Source organism: Panthera leo, chromosome A2, assembly GCF_018350215.1.
Source record: "Panthera leo isolate Ple1 chromosome A2, P.leo_Ple1_pat1.1, whole genome shotgun sequence".
Lineage (NCBI taxonomy): Eukaryota > Metazoa > Chordata > Mammalia > Carnivora > Felidae > Panthera > Panthera leo.
In genome coordinates this window covers 113,969,993-113,990,809 of record NC_056680.1, presented here as the reverse complement: position 1 = coordinate 113,990,809, position 20,817 = coordinate 113,969,993, and the positions used below count along the sequence as shown (strand labels likewise).

Below are 20,817 nucleotides of genomic sequence, written 5' to 3'. Positions count from 1 at the left end.
AGAAGCAGAACAGCAAAGACACTCCAAACCCAGCAGAAGAGAAATAATAAAGATCAGAGCAGAAATAAACAATATAGAATCTAAAAAAACTGTAGAGCAGATCAATGAAACCAAGAGTTGGTTTTTTGAAAAAAATAAACAAAATTGATAAACCTCTAGCCAGGCTTCTCAAAAAGAAAAGGGAGATGACCCAAATAGATAAAATCATGAATGAAAATGGAATTATTACAACCAATCCTCAGAAATACAAGCAATTATTAGGGAATACTATGAAAAATTATATGCCAACAAACTGGACAACCTGAAAGAAATGGACAAAATCCTAAGCACCCGTGCACTTCCAAAACTCAAAGAGGAAGAAATAGAGAACTTGAACAGGCCCATAACTAGCGAAGAAATTGAATCAGTTATCAAAAATCTCATAATCTTGAGAGATACTACCTATCCTTCTGAAGCTGTTCCAAAAAATAGAAAGGGAAGGAAAACTTCCAGACTCATTCTTTGAAGCCAGCATTACTTTGATTCCTAAACCAGACAGAGACCCAGCAAAAAAAGAGAACTACAGGCCAATATCCCCAATGAATATGGACGCAAAAATTCTCAACAAGATACTAGCAAATCGAATTCAACAGCATATAAAAGGAATTACTCACCATGATCAAGTGGGATTCATTCCTGGGCTGCAGGGCTGGTTCAACACTTGCAAATCAATCAATGTGATACATCACATTAACAAAAGAAAAGATAAGAACCATATGATCCTGTCTATCGATGCAGAAAAAGCATTTGACAAAATTCAGCATCCTTTCTTAATAAAAACCCTCGAGAAAGTAGGGATAGAAGGAACATACTTAAAGATCATAAAAGCCATTTATGAAAAGCCCACAGCTAACATCATCCTCAATGGGGAAAAACTGAGAGCTTTTTCCCTGAGATCAGGAACACGACAGGGATGCCCACTCTCACTGCTGTTGTTTAACATAGTGCTGGAAGTTCTAGCATCAGCAATCAGACCACAAAAGGAAATCAAAGGCATGAAAATTGGCAATGATGATGTCAAGCTTTCACTTTTTGCAGATGACATGATATTATACGTGGAAAACCCGATAGACTCCACCAAAAGTCTGCTAGAACTGGTACAAGAATTCAGCAAAGTCGCAGCATACAAAATCAATGTACAGAAGTCACTTGCATTCTTATACACTAATAATGAAGCAACAGAAAGAGAAAGAAACTGATCCCATTCACAATTGCACCAAGAAGCATAAAATACCTAGGAATAAACCTAACCAAAGATGTAAAAGATCTGTATGCTGAAAACTATAGAAAGCTTATGAAGGAAATTGAAGGAGACATAAAGAAATGGAAAAACATTCCATGCTCATGGATTGGAAGAATGAATATTGTTAAAATGTCAATACTACCCAAAGCTATCTACACATTCAATGCAATCCCAATCAAAACTGCACCAGCATTTTTCTCAAAGCTAGAACAAGCAATCCTAAAATTCATATGGAACCACAAAAGACCCCGAATAGCCAAAGTAATTTTGAAGAAGAAGACCAAAGTGGGAGGCATCAGAATCCCAGACTTTAGCCTCTACTACAAAGCTGTCATCATCAAGACAGTATGGTATTGGCACAAAAACAGACACATAGACCAATGGAATAGTATAGAAACCCCAGAATTAGACCCACAAAAGTATGGCCAACTAACTTTGACAAAGCAGGAAAGAATATCCAATGGAAAAAAGACAATCTCTTTAACAAATGGTGCTGGGAGAACTAGACAGCAACATGCAGAAAGGTAAAACTATACCACTTTCTTACACCATTCACAAAAATAAACTCAAAATGGATAAAGGACCTGAATGTGAGACAGAAAACCATCAAATTCCTAGAGGAGAAAGCAGGAAAAAAACCTCTCTGACCTCAGCCGCAGTGATTTCTTACTTGACATATCCCCAAAGGCAAGGGAATTAAAAGCAAAAATGAACTATTGGGACCTCATAAAGATAAAATGCTTCTGCACTGCAAAGGAAACAATCAAGAAAACTAAAAGGCAACCAACGGAATGGGAAAAGATATTTGCAAATGACATATTGGGCAAAGGGCTAGTATCCAAAATCTATAAAAAACTCACCAAACTCTACACCCGAAAAACAAATGTCCAGTGAAGAAATGGGCAGAAAACATGAATAGACACTTCTCTAAAAAAGACATCCAGATGGCCAACAGTTACATGAAAAGATGCTCAATGTCGCTTCTCATCAGGAAAATACCTCAAAACCTCACTGAGATATCACCTCACGCCAGTCAGAGGAGCTAAAGTGAACAAATCAGGAGACTATAGATGCTGGTGAGGATGTGCACTGTTGGTGGGAATGCAAACTGGTGCAGTTGCTCTGGAAAACAGTGTGGAGGTTCCTCAAAAAATGAAAAATAGATCTACCCTATGACCCAGCAATAGCACTGCTAGGAATTTACTCAAGGGATACAGGAGTGCTGATGCATAGGGGCACTTGTACCCCAATGTTTATAGCAGCACTTCCAACAACAGCCAAATTATGGAAAGAGTCTAAATGTCCATCAATTAATGAATGGATAAAGAAATTGTGGTTTATATACACCGTGGGATACATGGCAATGAGAAAGAATGAAATATGGCCTTTTATAGCAATGTGGATGGAACTGGAGAGTGTTATGCTAAGTGAAATAAGTCAGGCAGAGAAAGACAGATACCATATGTTTTCACTCCTATGTGGATCCTGAGACACTTAACAGAAGACCATGGGGGAGGGGAAGGAAAAAAAAGAAAAGAAAAAAAAGGGTTAGAGAGGGAGGGAGCCAAAACATAATAGACTCTTAAAAACTGAGAACAAACTGAGGGTTGATGGGGGGTGCAAGGGAGGGGAGGGTGGGTGAGGGGTATTGAGGAGGGCACCTGTTGGGATGAGCACTGGGTGTTGTATGGAAACCAATTTGACAATAGATTTCATATCAAAAAATAATAAAAAAAAGAAAAAAATTTAAAACATTTTGTTATTACATGACCTAGCAATTCTACTCATAGGTGTTTTACCAAGATAAATAAAAATGTGCCCATAAGATTTGTATACATATTGTTCCAGTTGCTATTGCTGCATAACCATCCCAAATTTAGTAGCATGGATAAAGCCATTTTATCATGCTTATGGATTCTATAGTTAAGGATTTGAGAAAAGACAGGTAAGATGACTTTTCTGTTTTGTCTATGTTTATGGCCTTAGCTGAGAGGGCTCAAAGGCTAGGGGTGACTGGGGGCTGGAATTATCTGAAGACTCGTGTGCTCATAGGTCTGCTGGTTGATGTTGACTATTAGTGGGGACTCAGTAAGATTGTCAATGGAGAACACCTACATGTGGCCTCTCCATGTTAGTCCTTGGGCATTTTCATAATACAGTGGATAGGTTTCGAGAATGATGGTCCCACAGAGAATCAAGTGGAAACTATATCACTTGTGTGACCTAGCCATGGTAACAAGCTTACCTACATTGAAAGGGAGGTTACATTGATTCCACTTCTTGATGAGACAGATGTGTCCAAATTATCTTGTAAGGAGATTATGTTGTGGTCATCTTCAGATAGTAGTCTGCCAGGTGAATGTGTATAGCAGCTTGATTCATAATAGGTCCAAACTAGACCTAGTTTGACAATCTGTATGTCAATCAACAGGTAAACAGGTAAATACATTGTGGTATATTCATAAAAGTTAGCAATAAGAAAGAACAAACTATTGATATACTCAACAGTGTTAATAAATTTGAAAAACATTATGCTGAGAAGATGAAGCCAGAAACACACGTACATAATATATGACTCCATTTATATGAAGCTCTTGTGCAGACTGAAATAATCTATAGTGATAGAAATCAAATCAGTAGTTGCCTGAGATAGGGGATTGGAGGATTGACTGGAAAGGTTAGATATATAGAACTGAACATTTAAAATGTGTACATTTTATTGTGTATAAATTGTACCTTAAAGTTGATTTTTAAAAACTAAAAAAAAAAAAAAAAAAAAAAAAAAGTAAAGGCATATAGAAATTAGAAACAAGCATACAACTCTTTTGAGAAGTTTTAATGTAAAACTGGAACAGGAAATGTGAAGATAGCTAAAGAGGAAATGAGGTTAAGAGCTTTTTGGGGTGAATGAATTAGTAGCGAGGGACAAATTTAATTAGGAAGAGACGGAGACTTGTTAAAGTGATTTTGTTAGGTAGGCAAGAGAGGATAATTGTAGTGCATTATTCAAAGGATTGGCCTCAAATAGGTTCATGGACAATTCATTTATAGTTACCAGAAGGAAAGATGGAATATATAGATACAGATGCTTTAGGTATGTAGACATTTGTGAATATGTGGTAATTTTCTTGTGATTGTTCAGTGAAGTAAGAATTAAGATTATCAGCCAAGAGTTAGAATGGGGAGAAGGTTTTGGGGTTTTGAGGATCAGATACAATACATGAAACAATTAAGTAGGAGAGTGGGAAAGTGAGTAGACTATAGGGGAACTCTGCAGGATTGCCAGGTAGCCTTAAGGGCATGCTTAAGGTTCTTGGTCATAACTTTTAAGTGTTGTTTTAGTCATTTTCTCCACTTTGTTCAGCTGAGTGGTGCTGACATGGACCATGTAGAGAGTTGGATTTTACCAGGGCTGTATTTTTCCAGAGGAATAAACAATTAAAGGCAAAATAGCTGAGAAAGTATATTCAAAATGGTGATTAGAATTGACTAATAATTTAAATGGGCAAGGAGAGGGGCGCCTGGGTGGCGCAGTCGGTTAAGCGTCCGACTTCAGCCAGGTCACGATCTCACGGTCCGTGAGTTCCAGCCCCGCGTCAGGCTCTGGGCTGATAGCTCGGAGCCTGGAGCCTGTTTCAGATTCTGTGTCTCCCTCTCTCTCTGCCCCTCCGCCGTTCATGCTCTGTCTCTCTCTGTCCCAAAAATAAATAAAAAACGTTGAAAAAAAATTAAAAAAAAAAATAAAAAAATAAATGGGCAAGGAGAGGAAAAATATTGGGATATGACATTATGTCCAGTAGGGTTGAAAGGTTTTGGGGTTTGAGTGCATAAAAGGGTGTGCTGAAAAGATATAAGAGATCAAAGTGGGTAATGAGAAGGACTAGAGCAGTAGCTCTCAAAGGATCATTTGGGGATCTCTTGGGAGTCCCTAAGACCCTTTCATGTAGTCTACAAGTTTAAAACTATTTTCATAATAATAGTAGGGCTTCTATTTGTCTTTTTCATTCCCATTGATAAATAAACAGTGGTTCTTTCCAGAGGCTACATGGTAAGTGATAACTAATGGGATGTGTGCTTATGTGTTCTTGTTTTTTAAAAATTTCTGTTTTGTTTTTAAATATAGTAAATATCAATAGATATTAACCTACATAAATAGACAACTTTTTCAGAGCCTCAATTTAAAAAAATAATTTTATGAACAATTTTAGATTTATAGAAAAGTTACAGAGATAGTATAGAGTATTCCCAAATATCACACACCCAGCTTCAGTTTCTCTCTTTTTTTTATTTAATTTTTTATTTTTAAAAATTAGTTAGCATATAGTGCAACAGTGATTTCAGGAGTAGATTCCTTAGTGCCCCTTACCCATTTAGCCCACCCCGCCTCCCACAACCCCTCTAGTAACCCTCAGTTTGTTCTCCATATTTATGAGTCTCTTCTGTTTTGTCCCCCTCCCTGTTTTTATTAGTTTTGTTTCCCTTCCCTTATGTTCATCTGTTTTGTCTCTTACAGTCCTCGTATGAGTGAAGTCATATGATTTTTGTCTTTCTCTGACTGAGTCATTTCACTTAGCATAATACCCTGTAGTTCCATCCACATAGTTGCAAATGGCAAGATTTCATTCTTTTTGATTGCCGAGTAATACTCCATAGTGTGTGTGTATATATATATATATATATATATATATATATATATATATATATATATATACCACATCTTCTTTATCCATTCATCCATCGATGGACTTTGGGGTCTTTCCATACTTTGGCTATTGTTGATAGTGCTGCTATAAACATGGGGGTGCATGTGTCCCTTTGAAACAGCACACCTGTATCATGTGGATAAATGCCTAGTAGTGCAATAGCTGGGTCGTAGGGTAGTTCTATTTTTATTCAGTTTCTCTTAATGTCATTTTAGGATTGTACATTTGTCATTACTATTACATTTCTATTAACTAAATTCCAGACTTTATTGGGATCTCATCAGTTTTTTCATCACTGTCCTTTTTCTGTTCTAGGATCTGTTCCAGGATACCATATTGTATTTAGTTGTCATGTCACCTTAGTCTCTCTGGTCTCTAAGAGTTTCCTGGTCTTTTTTGTTTTTTTATGACCATGTTACCTTTGAGGAGTACAGATTGGAAATTTTGTAGAACATCCCTTAAATTGAGTTTTCTCTAATGTTTTCCTCATTATTATACTGGGTTTATGGGTTTTTGGAAAGAATACCACAGTGGTTAAGTGCCCTTCTCATCATATCATATCCGGGGTGCGTGATATTCACATGACATCATGGCTGAGGTTAATCTTGATCAAGTCAGTGTTTGACAGATTTCTCTTATAAAGTTACTATTTTCCCCTTTCTATATCCTATTCTTTGGAAACAAATCACTATATACAGCACATTCTCAATAGGGAGGCAGGGACTAAACTCCTCCTGGATATATCATTTGGAATTCTTATGAAAGGAAGCCTTGTCTCTTGCTCTCTAAATTTTATGTATTTATGTATGTATGTCTTGTCTTTCCATATGGATGCATGTATGCTTATTTTATACTTTGGGTAATAATTCAGTACTAAGTTATTTGTTTCATTGCTGAAATTGTTCCAGCTTTGGCCATTGGATATTCCTTTAGGTTGGCCCAATATTTTGAAGTGTAAAATGGCTCTGACCAAATGTTTGAGAATAGCTCGTCTAGGTTATGATCATAGGATTGAGTAGCTGAGGCAGGGAAGAAGACAGTGTTGTTGGAGATTTTTAGGGATTAAGAGTTCAGGGTGTGAGAAAATAATCACCAAGAATTTAAGTCTGAGTAGTTTGAAAGAGGGACAGTGAGCCAGAGCTAAGGTCATTTACAAATGAAGGGGAGGGATAGTGATGGGATTGATTGATAGATGGCAGCTACAGGAGTTTCAGGGTAATGTTGGGTGGATGTTTTAAAAAGTGAGAGGGAGAATGATCTAGAATGATAATAAGGAGGAAGAAGGACACTTATTTTACCTCTAGGCCCAGTGGTTTCTTCCAGGGCTACGTGAGGAAAAGCAGCCACTCTGAGAAGATCACAGGGAAAGCAGTGTCTTTAGAGAAGAACGAGGCTTCGTGTTAGAATAAGAAGAAAGAGACATACAGAGAATTGTTGAAGATGTAGAGGATTTTGCTGCTAACAGATTGTTAATTTCAGAAGGCACAGTGAAAGAACCTCCTTCCAGAATTAAGATGAGATGGGAGATGGCGGTAAAACAGAGTGTGCAAGAGTTATAAACCTTAGTGTGTGAAGGCAGAGTGTAACCTGGGAGTGGTAGCTTCTTGCGGTTCCCAATTTAAACAGGAATCAGGGATGAAGGGAATAATGACTTTGGTTTTGGTAGACCAGAGGCAGATAGTGGTGGTGAGGCTGTGAAAGTTTCAAGGATAAGGAGGTATTTTGAGACCTCTCTTTTGAGTTCTACAGAAGAAGGCTCAAGTTTTACTTGAGCTTGCATGCCTGTGAAACACATGAGGATACAGATGAACTCAGGTATGCAGTTGAGGTCTCCCATTTGATCTCTTGTCAAGTGGAAGATAAGAGGTCTGGCTATTTGGTGTTACTATTGTATAATATACACACAGAAAAATGTGCAAATCAGTGTTAAGCTTGGTGAATTTTCACTAAATGAACACACCTGTGTAACTGGCCCATCCATCAAGAAGCAGAATATTACTAGAACCCAAGAAATAACTCTCTCAGGGGAACCGTTATCCTAACTTTTTTTTTTTTTTAATTTACATCCAAGTTAGTTAGCATATAGTACAACAATGATTTCGGGGGTAGATTCCTTAATGCCCCTTACCCATTTAGTCCATCCCCCCTCCCACAACCCCTCCAGCAATCCTCTGTTTGTTCTCCATATGTAAGAGACTCTTATGTTTTGTCCCCCTCCCTGTTTTTATATTATTTTTGCTTCCCTTCCCTTGGGTTCATCTGTTCTGTGTCTTAAAGTCCTCATATGAGTGAAGTCATATGATTTTTGTCTTTCTCTAATTTCGCTTAGCATAATACCCTGTAGTTCCATCCATGTAGTTGCAAATGGCAAGATTTCATTCTTTTTGATTGCCGAGTAATACTCCATTGTATATATGTACCGTATCTTCTTTATCCATTCATCCATCAATGGACTTTGGGCTCTTTCCATACTTTCGCTATTGTTGATAGTGCTGCTATAAACATTGGAGTGCATGTGCCCCTTCGAAACAGCATACCTGTATCCCTTGGATAAATACCTAGTAGTGCGATTGCTGAATCATAGGGTAGTTCTATTTTTAGTTTTTTGAGGAACCTCCATACTGTTTTCCAGAGTGCATTATCCTAACTTTTAACACAATCGACTAGTTTTGCCTGTTTTTGAAGTGTATGTAAATGTAGTTACAGAGCATGTACTCTTTCATCTGCCTTCTTTTCCCCAACATTGTGACACTGATATAATTATAGTTTTCTTATTGTCATTGTTGTATAGAACTCCATGTGGTATATTTATCCATTCTACTCTTGATGAACATTTGGTTTGTTTCTAGTTTTTAACTGTTTACAAAAACTGCTGCTCTGAGAATTCCTAACTAAACACATCTTTCAGAAAACATATATCCACATTTCTCTAGGGTATATTTTTATGAGTGGATTTGTTGGTCTATGGAAGATGCATTTGTTCAAGTTCAGAAGATATTGTCAAAGAGTTTTCCAAGATATTGTACCAATTTATATCCATACCAGCTCTTATGAATATTCTGTTTGCTCCATATCTTTTTTCAACACTTGGGATTTTTGTTTTTCATTCTAGCCACACTTGCAAGTGTGTGTGTGTATGTGTGTGTGTGTGTGTGTGTTGAACACCTTTCATATGTTAGGTTTTTCATTTGGGTAACTGTTATGCTTGTTTTTCCTATTGAATTATCTGCCTTTTTCTTACTAATTTGAGTTCTGTATATGAGACTTCTGTTAGATATATGAAATGCAAATATCATCTCCCACCCTTTGGCTTTGTCTTTTCATTCTCTTAGTGGTAACTTGATGAACAGAAGTTCTTCCCTTCCCCCCATCCCCAAACCCCACCAGCTTTATTGAAGTGTGATTGACAAATAAAAGTTGTATGTATTTAAGGTATCAATATTTTGATATGCCACAATCAAGCTAATTAATATATCCATTACCTCACTTAGTTATCTTTGTGTGTGTGTGTGGTGAGAGCACTTAAGAGCTACTCTCTCAGCAAATTTCAAATATACATTTTCAACTGTAGTTAACATGCTGTATGTACATTAGATCCCCAGGAATTATCTTGTGACTGAAAATGTACATCTTTTGACCAACATCTCCCCATTGCCCCCACCTCCATAGCCCCTGGATACCATCATTTTACTCTGTGTTAACTATGAGTTTGACTTTTTTAGCCTTTACATATAAGTGAGATATTGGAGTATTTATCTTTCTGTGCCTGATTTATTTCACCTAGCATAATGTCCTCCAGGTTCACCCATGTTGTCACAAATGGCAGGATTGCCTTTTTAAGGCTGAATAGTATTTCATTGTACACTGCATTTTTTTATTCATTCATTTGTTGACAAACAGAAGTTCTTAATTTAATGAAGTCCAATTTATTTTTGAATTGCTTTATGAACAGTGCTTTTGTGCTTCTTGTTTAAGAAACCTTTGCCTACTCTAAGGTTATGAATGTATTCTCTTATGTTTTTCTCCAAATGCTTTTTGTTTTACCTTTTTCACTTAAATCTAAGATCCAACTGGAACTGATATTTGCATGTGGTATGAACTACTAGGTCATGGTTCTCCATATGTATGTGTGTGTGTGTGTGTGTGTGTGTGTATATATATATATATATATATATATATATATATATGTATATATATATACATATATATATATATATGGAATGAAACAGGGTGGCCAGAAAAATATTATAATTATATAATTATATAATATAATATATATATAATTATATAATATTATATATTATATTATTTAATATATATATATTTTTTCTGGCCACCCTGTTTCATTCCATTGATTCTTTTTGGCCCTTTTGATAATACACACTGGCTTAACTACTATAATGTTTGTTAGATTTTCTAGTAAACCTTGATGTTTAGAAGTTCAAGTCCTGTAGCTCTGTTGTTCTTCAAGATTGCTTGAGTATTCTTGATAGTCAAATCCCTCTTGATTCCTTTCAACCTTTTAAAAATTAATTTTAACTAGGGAGTTGTTTTGAATTTTTGTAAAAATTTCACCTCCCCAATTCTCTGTAATTTGATGTAACATCGTTTTATTTGTGATAATTTTCTATCTTAATTTACTAAGTAAACAGTGAATCGATACAAAAGAAAACATGCATATTTAAATTTACTTTCCTTCAGGGGCGCCTGGGTGGCGCAGTCGGTTAAGCGTCCGACTTCAGCCAGGTCACGATCTCACGGTCCGTGAGTTCGAGCCCCGCGTCAGGCTCTGGGCTGATGGCTCAGAGCCTGGAGCCTGTTTCTGATTCTGTGTCTCCCTCTCTCTCTGTCCCTCCCCCATTCATGCTCTGTCTCTCTCTGTCCCAAAAATAAATAAACGTTGAAAAAAAAATTAAAAAAAAAAAAAATTTACTTTCCTTCATTTTGCTTCACAAATAAGTATAATGTAACAAGATAAAAATAAAAATGCAGAAATAAAATAAGAATAAGAGTATAATATAAAACGACAGATAAGATTAATTCAGGCCTGCTTTTTTGTATACAGAGTTAGGGCAGAAACTGTAACTCCCATTTTATTAGAGTCAAAGCAAAGAGAATCAGTTATGAGATTCACAGTATCCATATGTAAAAGCAAACCAGTTACTCTAAAGGAGAGTTTTTCCTGGTCGTAAAAACTGAAGATGTGAATTTTCTCCTTTTTTGGATTTTAAAGGTGATAACATGTGAGATAGCAGTGTTTTTGGTAACATTTGGGACATAATTCCAAAGCCCAATTTATCTGAATGGACAGTTCTATAAAATCAGTAATATGGTACAAATTTTGCATAGTATTTAAAGCCTTATTGCCAGGTACTGTAATAAGTGCTTTTATTTGCATTTTTAATTTAATCATAACCCTTGACTGTAGGTGCTATGGTTATCTGTATTTCACAGATGAAAAAATTAAGGTAAATAACTTGCCTAAGTTTCTACTACAAATAAGTAATAGAATCAAGATTAAGTTTTGGGCAATTATACCTCTATTTCTACTACATGATTATGCTGATAAAAATTAAGTCTCATGCAGGATTTGTGCCTGAATTAGGGGTTTAGGAAATTCAGATAGAGCTAAGGTTTTCTTCAAGAAACAGTTTCTAGGTCTACGTTCATATAGATGGGTGAAGAAAACAACATTGTATTTTCACAGCAATTTTGCTTGAGCTAAATTTGTTTTGCATGTTCTTTAGCTTTTTTCCCTTATTTTTACTTAACTAAATCCCAGTCTGAATAACTATTGTTGAATGTGATCATTATCTTGAATATTATCACTTTTACTCTTGTTTTATGAGTATTAAGCTTTCAGGGAGCCAATTGGCTTGCCTAAATAGATCGTAAAGAATCAAAATATAAGCAAATTAAATTACTAAACTGCTTTGTACAAAGTCAGTTTTGTAGCATGTCTTTTTATATTTTTGCAGTTTTAAATTATTTTCTGAAATTTTCTTAAGATGCATGATATTTTGGAATTATTTCGTTGAAACTGGGGGAAAGTGTTCAGTATGTTTTGCAGCTGGCATTCCTAAAAGCTGAATGAACATTGCAGAGCCAATTTAATTATGTTGTGATATTTATACTTTTGTTATAATTCTTGCATTTGAATACTTGTTTGTGCACATTGTTTTGAAGTGAGCCTGCTAATTTATGTTTGAATCTGCCTTAATTTCACAAAGAAGAAGTAACACAATTTTATAGGATTAGTTCTATTCATAGTAATCTAAAAATAAAATATATTACAAATTTTAACATTTTCTGTGTTAACTTCCAGGTTGGAGGTCTAGAACAGATGTGGAAAGATGTTCACTTCAGAGAAAGGGGTAGTGGAGGAATGGTTGTCAGAATTTAAGGTAATATTTACTGTCTCAATATAATAATTATACTCCAAAGAAGTTTTGTCTGGGGTTTAAATCACAGTGGCTTTTTAAAAAAATATTTTATTTTACTTCTTGTAATTTTTATTCTTTTTAATGACTGAAAGGCTAAATATCTATGGAAGCAGAAATATGTTCCAACAAATCTTAATAGGGAATTATTTATACATAGTTTTTTCTAGGAAATCAATTCCTTTTTTTCTCCCAAGTGGTTAAAAGATTTTGTTTTCTCCTTTTCACAGCAACACCACAAAGAATGGTTAAAGTTTCTGATTATTAATGTTACCCTTTCTAACCACCATTAAAAATTCAATGTTTAAATGTTTCTCCCAGTTTAGAGGGCAAAGGGAGTGGGCATGATCAACAATGAGGAGAAGATGGAAAGATATTTGCCCACCTTTCTACCAATGGATTCTTCTCTAGCTGGTTAACTTTTGTTTTCTTGTCTTATGAAGTTTTCTCTATAATTGCTAAAATTGTGTTCTTTAACCAGTTAATTACCTTCTCCTTGTCCTCTGGGTCTTGTTACACATAATTACGTGAACTTCATGATCATGAACCAGAGGAATGAAGAGTTTGTAATGCAACTATCAATATTTTGTCTAGCCTAATGAGCCCACCACTTTCTGGGACAGATGTATTGTCTGACAAAGTCAGACTTAATTGGCTTGTTTCAGTGAAGGAGACTACAACAGACACTATATGGCCAACTTACCAAACAAAGGAAAAGACAAAATTATTATAGTGTTTGGAGGAAGGGTGAAATTCAGATGAAAAATTAAAAAAAAATTTTTTTTTAATGTTTATTTATTTTTGAGAGAGACAGAGAGAGGGAGAGAGCAGGAACAGGGGAGGAGCAGAGAGAGGGGAGACACAGAATCTGAAGCAGGCTCCAGGCTCTTAGCTGTCAGCATGGAGTCTGACACGCGGCTTGAACTCACAAACCGTGAGATCGTGACCTGAGCTGAAGTCGGACACTTAACCGACTAAGCCACCCAGGTGCCCCTAGATGAAATTTAAATGGAGTAGTATTTTGATGGGCTTAACACAAAGCAGAGCTGTGTGTAATGGAGTTAAAATCTGGTATGGACTTCAGAGTAGACCCAGGATAATGTTGTCTTGGAAACTACACAGTTAACATCCATGTGGAATGTTGTGTTCAGAAACCCCTTATATGAAGCTCTGCACCTTGACTGGAAATCAAGCCTGCTTCTCTGTTTCAAGGTGACTTAGATCCTTCAGGAAAGAGTGGGATGTTTCATTCTTACTGATATATGTTTAAACAGCAAAGTTTTTGATATCTATGATTTTAGATAACAAGGCTTCTCAGTGAATAAGGATATAGCTAGTCACTCAAAAAAGAGAGGTTGTTATGACACTTTAGCTGCAGTGTGTCCTTGAGAGAAGTGGTGTTTCCTGTTAATTTTGCAGCTGGTCTTATCAGTCATTATTATCTTATCCTGACAAATGTCTGGGCAGATTTTTACTCTGTAATTTATTATAGTCATGAGTTGAGTATCCTTCTACAGATCCCCTAAATCATCATAACGTGAGGTAGAATCTTATAAAAGTGCACTGTATATAGTGCCTTCTACATATTTTAATAATTTGATTACATTTTGTATGTGCTTTTTTTCCCTGCATATGTTGTTTTTGTGAGTAAGTATTCAAGGTTTTAAGCTTTTTTTGCTTTAAGAGTATTTAATTTGGTTCATTATACCATGATTTTTTTTTTTGACAGTTGATGGAAATCGTCAAATTTAAAAGTTGAGTACTATTAAGGATTCTTATGTTTGATAGTGAAGTCAAATTTGCAAAAGCAGATATAGCCAGTTAGCCATTTTTTAATATGGAAGTTGTGGAAAGAGGGCCTGTTAAAGGATGGTATAGGGGAGGGGTCAACTGTTAAGGCAAGTAATTGAAAATCATGACTGATTCCTTACCTTCCTGCCTGTTTGTTTATTCCCTTCCCCTCCTGGCTTGGATACATAGCACCCTAGCAAGTGTAGCAGTGAAGGGTAAGGTAAAGGGGCAGTGCAGCAGTATGGGCAACACTATGCCCTAGTGCTTGAAGAAGTGGGTAGCTAGGGTGGAGGGTTGCAGAGGTGACATGTAGAAGACTCAGCCAGAGGGGTTACATTGGTAGGTTGGTTACTCTGAGTAAATAAATAAATATATGGAGGATAATGGGAGTTAGGTTTCTCAGTGTCTGAGAAAGGAATTAGAAACATGGAATGGGGAATGGCAAGAAAGAACCTTAAGGTGTTAGACTGGAATTGTAAGAATCAGTATGACTCATGGATCTAAATATGTATGTGATATCATTATACATGTATATCCGTATGTAAATGCATACATATATTTCCCAGGTTTGTTCACTGGGAGGGCTGAGAAACAATGACAGTTACACCCCAGTAGTAATGAGTATATTATGCACCCAGATCTTATTTTCTAAGTACCATTTTCCACTAAAAGAAAGTAGGATGTGAATAAAGTATTATCTAAATAATATTTTATCTATAGTGTATTAGTGAGTAGTGCTATTTTATCAAAATTTTTATAAGTTTAATTCAAGGATAAAGAAACTTTTCCATTGGGAGGATGGGAGTAAAATCCTGGGCCCTATGAATTAAAAAGTAATTTAATTTAATTTTCTTCTAACCCCCAAGATTAAATTTACCCAATTTCCAGTCAATTTAACTCAGTTAATGTTTTAAATTATTGTTAAGTCTGTATTATAGCTAGTTAAGAAGACATTTTCTGTTTCTTGGTTAATTTGGTAAGCATTCCTGAAAATTATTTTGAATGTTATTCTGAATTGTGTTCATGTATGTTGAATTCAGCTCTGTTTATGTCTAATGAAGAGATTAAGGTTATCAGGCAAAATCAGCAGCATATTAAAGGTAATAAAAGGTAGAAAAGTACTTGAGAACGTATCTCTTAAAAGTATTTTGTCTTTTGAAATGATTTGTAATGTTAATTACATATTTTGGTTAAAATAAGAAAGGAAGTTTGGATGTGCACATATATATCTATATAGATATAGATATAGATATAGATATAGATATAGATATAGATAGATAGAGAGGGAGAGGGAGAGGCAAAGAGAGAGGGAGAGAACGAGAGGGAAAAGGAGGGGGGTATTGAGGGAGAGAAGGGGTTGGAGGAGAAAGCCTTTGCTTGGTTGTTGAATTTAACAACCATGGTACTATTAAAGCTAAGATCATCAGATTAATAAAGTAGTACAAAGTGCATTGGGCTGAGAAGTCAGAAACCGTTTGATCTAATCATAAGTATTCTGCTATGTGGTTTTAGGATGTTGGAAAAATCACATAACTTTTTTGGGTTTCAATATCCTCATCAGAAAGAGTGAGTGGGTGGTCTGTGAAGATGATTTTAGTTTTACATTGTTCCATGGCCACAGTTTGAACTCCCAACCTAACTTCATTCACTATGCTCTCAAATGCACAAAGACAACACAATTTGTTGTGTGAAAAAAAAAATTTTTTTTGCCTTTGGAAAAACTTTTCAGTATATACTCTAGCTATAGGCCCTCATTAGTATTCTCTTTATATACCAACAAAGTGATTCGATTTGAGACTTCATTATTTTAATATTTTCTGAATCATTCAGTTTTTATCTTTTCAAAGATTGATTTGTAAAGTATTAACTTTCAGATTGTATTGTGTTTTCCTTAATGCTATGTGTAGATTTATCTAGCAGAATTCTAGACTGCTAATTTTTCAATTTTCTGGTAGTCACTGAATCTCAAAATCTAGTCTTATGTGTAATGTTGTTGAACAGAGTTGTTTTATTTATTGGCTCTCCATCCATCTGTCTATCTTCATTAATTCTCTTCTACCCAACCCATATCACCTCCTTACGTTTTTAAAAAGCCATCTGCCAAATGATACTTTAGTATGAAGCATCTGTCTTCTTCAACTTTTGCCAAGACTAATTTCCCATTACTTTTTTTTTTTTTTTTTTTTTGTCTTCTGACAAAAATTCTGCCTTCTGAAAAGTGAGAAAGCTTAGCTGGTATTTAAGAAGGCCAGTACCTTTGAACTAGTACAGTGCAAGAAAATTCAAAGGTTTGCTATAGTAGTACTTAAGTCCACTAGGCATGGTTAGATCTTAAGTTTTTCAAAACACTGTTTATAAAAACAGAAATTATATTTTCTCCCCTTCTATAGACAAAAGTAGCTTTTCCCACATTCACAAAATGGAATAACGACAGACTTGTGCACTAAGTTTTAGAAGACACTTCCTCTCAGTTAGCAGCACAGTGTCCTCGGTCCAGGATATTTTCTGCAATTTGTCTCTTCAGAGAAGAGCTATCCTTTTGTCTTTGGCTGTTTCACAGACAATGTTTTATTTCATAAAGGTTAATTGGTACATAAATTGAAAATTATAATGAACATTTTTAATGAATGTTCCAGTTTTAGCCTAAATAGTATATGTAACATTATAATAATCTTTCTATTTACTAATCATTTTTAAAATTTAAATTTCAATTCACTCCATTTTAGATTTTATAGTTAGACATACACATCTATATAATAGTGTATTTTATATATATAGTTCAGGTTCATTTCCATTCAAGGGGTTAGAAATCTGTTATTTATAGGGATGCCTGTGTGGCTCATTCGTTTAAGCATCTGACTTCTGCTCAGGTCAGGATCTCATGGTTAATGGGTTCAGCCCCACACTTGGCTCTGTGCTGACAGTTCAGAGCCTGGAGCCTACTTTGGATTCTGTGTCTTCCTCTTTCTCTGCCCTCCCCCGCTCACACTCTGTCTCTCTCAAAAATGAATAAACATATTAAAAAAACTTAAAAAAAAAGAAATCTGTTGTTTATTTGACCGTTATTCCCTTTTATATAAATTCCCCTAGTGTAAGGTTACTCTTGATCAAATAACGGAAATGGAATGTTGCCTGGAAATCTTTTGTTACTTGCTTTTGAAATATTGAAGAATGCCCTAATCTCCTCTTTATGTAAGCAATTGCAGTGAAACTTTCTTTTTTTACTCTGGAGAATGGTGGAAGGTTTCCAGACAGTTCATATTTACTTACTGTTCTGGTAAACAAAACCATCTTATTGAATTAAAAAAAGAATCTATTCATTTATATATCTTAAGATGTAATGTGACCTATTTTTAAAGAATCTACTGAAGTGTAAATAGTGGCAGTGTTTATTCTCATTTTGTTCATCTATACTAAATCCCTTCAGCGGAGGTTTGAATATGAGGCCTTGTGCTGAGTGCTGTGGATGGAGTGATAATAAGATAGTTTTTGCCCTTAAGGAACTCATGGTAAAGTAAAAATGAATCATATATCCTTAGTACAAACATTTATGCTGTTTAATTTTCAGTGTCTGTTTATGAACATGTACATGTATATGCACTAATCATAACTTTTAAATTATTAAATACTAGGAGATGGGACAAATAAGAAATAGTATATACCGTGGAATGACTATTAGCAATATCCTGAGACACTGTATCTACTGCAAGATTAACATTTGTTGACTGATTAATTGAGGTAATTTGCATGAGAAAAAATAATGACTTGGAGACAGATATTAAGGAAGAGGTATACTCTAGAAGGGTAGGTTTTTGTCATTTGTTATAATGAAGTGTTTTGTTTTTGTTTTGTTTTGTTTTTTTTTCAGATTTCCCTAGTACTTTTACCCCAAACCGTCTGATACTGGAGTTTGATCTCTTCCCATTCCTCTCTGGTCATGGTGTCTTTTCTGAATGGGTGGTACTGGCAAGCTGTAATTAGTTGTCCATATTTTATTTTATTTTATTTTATTTTTATTTTATTTTTTTTTAATGTTTTTATTTATTTTTGAGACAGAGAGAGACAGAGAGTGAGCAGGGGAGGGGCAGAGAGAGAGGGAGACACAGAATCCCAAGCAGGCTCCGGGATCTGAGCTGTCAGCACAGAGCCCGACGTGGGGCTCGAACCCATGGATTGCAAGATCATGACCTGAGCCGAAGTCAGACGCTTAACTGACTAAGCCACCCAGGTGCCCCTAGTTATCCATATTTTAAATGGCATTAGGAAAATTAGTTTGCTGGTAGTATGGCTATCTTTTTCACCAGTTCTGAGAAGTCAAAAATTTGCCCCCAACTCTGTTAATTGAACAGCCTTATCTAAGTTAACGGTCACCATATATAACTCAGGGGTTACTTTGGTAGATAATCTGTGGCTTTAAGGTTTGAAACATTAGATCCATATACAACGTGTTTATTAAGAGGTAGGATCAATACCACTAATGAGATTTTGAATTTGTATGATACTACAAAAAATATATCTCTAGCTTTACATGTTTTGTATTCTCATTTCTAACCCCAAACTGTTCAATCAAAGATGAAGTGTTAATGTTAATTTTTATCCTTGTTGATGACAAGAAAATTAAATATGTTTTTTGTTGAGATATATTTCACATAACATAAAATTCATTGTTTTAGGCTGAAAATATAGTGGTTTTTAGTATAGTCACAATGTTATGCAACTAACACCAGCATCTAATTCCACCACCCCAAAAAGAAATTCCATACCTGTCAGTCACTCCAAATCTCCCCCACCCCCCAACCTCTGGTAACAAGTAATGTACTTTCTATTTATGGATTTGCCTATTACGGATATTTCATAAAAATAAATTTTTTTAAATTTGTTTAGACACTACCAGAAACATCTTTACCAAATTATGCCACAAATTTGAAAGACAAGAGTTCTTTAGTTTCATCTCTGTATAAAGTTATCCAGGAGCCACAAAGTGAGGTAAGTACTCTTATAGTTTATTGTGCTTGTAGTATTCAATTGATTGATTTTTAATTTTTTATTGTGAAGTATCACATATATATAAAAGAATTAGAAAAAGTATATGTTTAAAGAACTTTAATATATATTATGGATTGTTTATCTGATTACATTTGGGAAGTGGTGTAGAGGGGATGAGAGTAGAATACTGTATTTTCAAAAAAATGGTTGAATAATAAAAAAAAAAAAGAACTATAATAAAATGAACTTCACTGTACCATCCCCTAGGCCAAGAAGTAGATTATTACTATATTCTAAAAGCCATCTCTGAACATATTCCTCCTCTTCTTTCTTTCTTTCTTTCTTTCTTTCTTTCTTTCTTTCTTTCTTTCTATCTATCTATCTATCTATCTATCTATCTATCTTGCTAGAGGCAGCCTAGAAAGTCAGCGTCATTATATGTCTTTGTTCATTCAGCAAATATTTGTATGCCCACTATAAACCAGCTTTAATGCTAGGCAATAGAAAATCAAAGAATAGTAACACATGGTCTTTATCTTGAAAGAGGAAAAGGAGAGAAAATAAGTAAATACATGCTTTCAAGGGAATGCTTAGATGCATATGCATAAGTTTTCCAGATATGTAATGTGAAAGGACATTCTAAGCTGTTGGAATAGTATATGGAGGTCTGAGAAAATGCAAAACACTCAAGGAATGGCAAGCAGTTTTGTCTGGCTGATGTTTCTCTGTGCTTACTTCTTTTCTCTTGCCCCCACTCCCCGCCCCCATTTCCTTCTCTTTTTTTAGAAAGAAAATTTAGTTTGAAGGTGATAAAATGATTTATACTTCAGATTCTGGTGCTTGTAAATCCCACTATTCATAATAGAATAGAAAAGGATTGGAAGTAGTGTGGACAATAAAAGGCATGGCATTTGGAAAATAGCAAATAGGCTAATGCAATAGTAAACAAGAGAATAAGACTGGTACTGAACTGAAGCTGGAAAGATTGGTTTAGGTCGTAACCATGGTGAGCCTTGAACTCCATCATAAGCAATTTAGACTTTTGTACTGAAGGTATGACTTGATCAGATTATTGTTTCAGGAAGGTGGCTATGTGGAGGATAGATAGGAGAATGGAAAAATTGAAAGCAAGACTAGGTACTAGGATAATAGCCTAGGAGGAAGCTATTAAGAATGGAAAGAGGTGGAATAGAGGGGAGGGATACGAGGAATGTAATTCTTTTTGTACACAAGTTTGGTAGATGACATGGCAGCTCTGACACCACTAGTCTTATTACTTGATGGTAAAATAACTTATACCCTGGAGTCCAGTCCTGTGTGGATCTATGTGCCTTTTGGATTAACCTTCCAAAACTAGAGCCTGTTGTTATTTGAGTAGTTAACCTCTTCAGGAAGGAGGTCTGGAAAACCCAGCTTCTACTGATTATGCTATAAAGTGCATCACGACTGTTATGTGCAAAAGACAAGACTAGGGGTGAAATTGACAAGCCCCAAACTTGACCTGGAAAACTGAATAGAATAATCACATTTTGCTTGTTCTTTCCTTTTCGCCAAAGCTCTTTAATTTGTATAACATGTATAGGTAGCTTGTTTTCTTGAAGGGTTTTAGTTTTCA

General features: G+C 35.3%; 1 protein-coding gene across 11 annotated transcripts in view; it reads left to right on the top strand.

The window, feature by feature from the left end:
• Positions 1-20,817, top strand: part of FAM126A (family with sequence similarity 126 member A) — a 133,472-nt gene that overhangs the window by 38,985 nt on the left and 73,670 nt on the right. For 7 of the 11 annotated variants that reach the window (XM_042920046.1, XM_042920031.1, XM_042919980.1 and 4 more), the window contains exons 1-3: positions 12,305-12,389; positions 17,849-18,020; positions 19,101-19,202. In XM_042920046.1, the coding sequence (XP_042775980.1) occupies positions 17,964-18,020; positions 19,101-19,202 (159 nt within the window). In that variant the 5' untranslated portion in view covers positions 12,305-12,389; positions 17,849-17,963. Of the gene's footprint in view, positions 1-5,307; positions 5,331-12,304; positions 12,390-17,848; positions 18,021-19,100; positions 19,203-20,817 lie in introns of those variants that run through there. The other 4 variants (XM_042920008.1, XM_042920013.1, XM_042920067.1 and 1 more) reach the window with 2 other exon arrangements.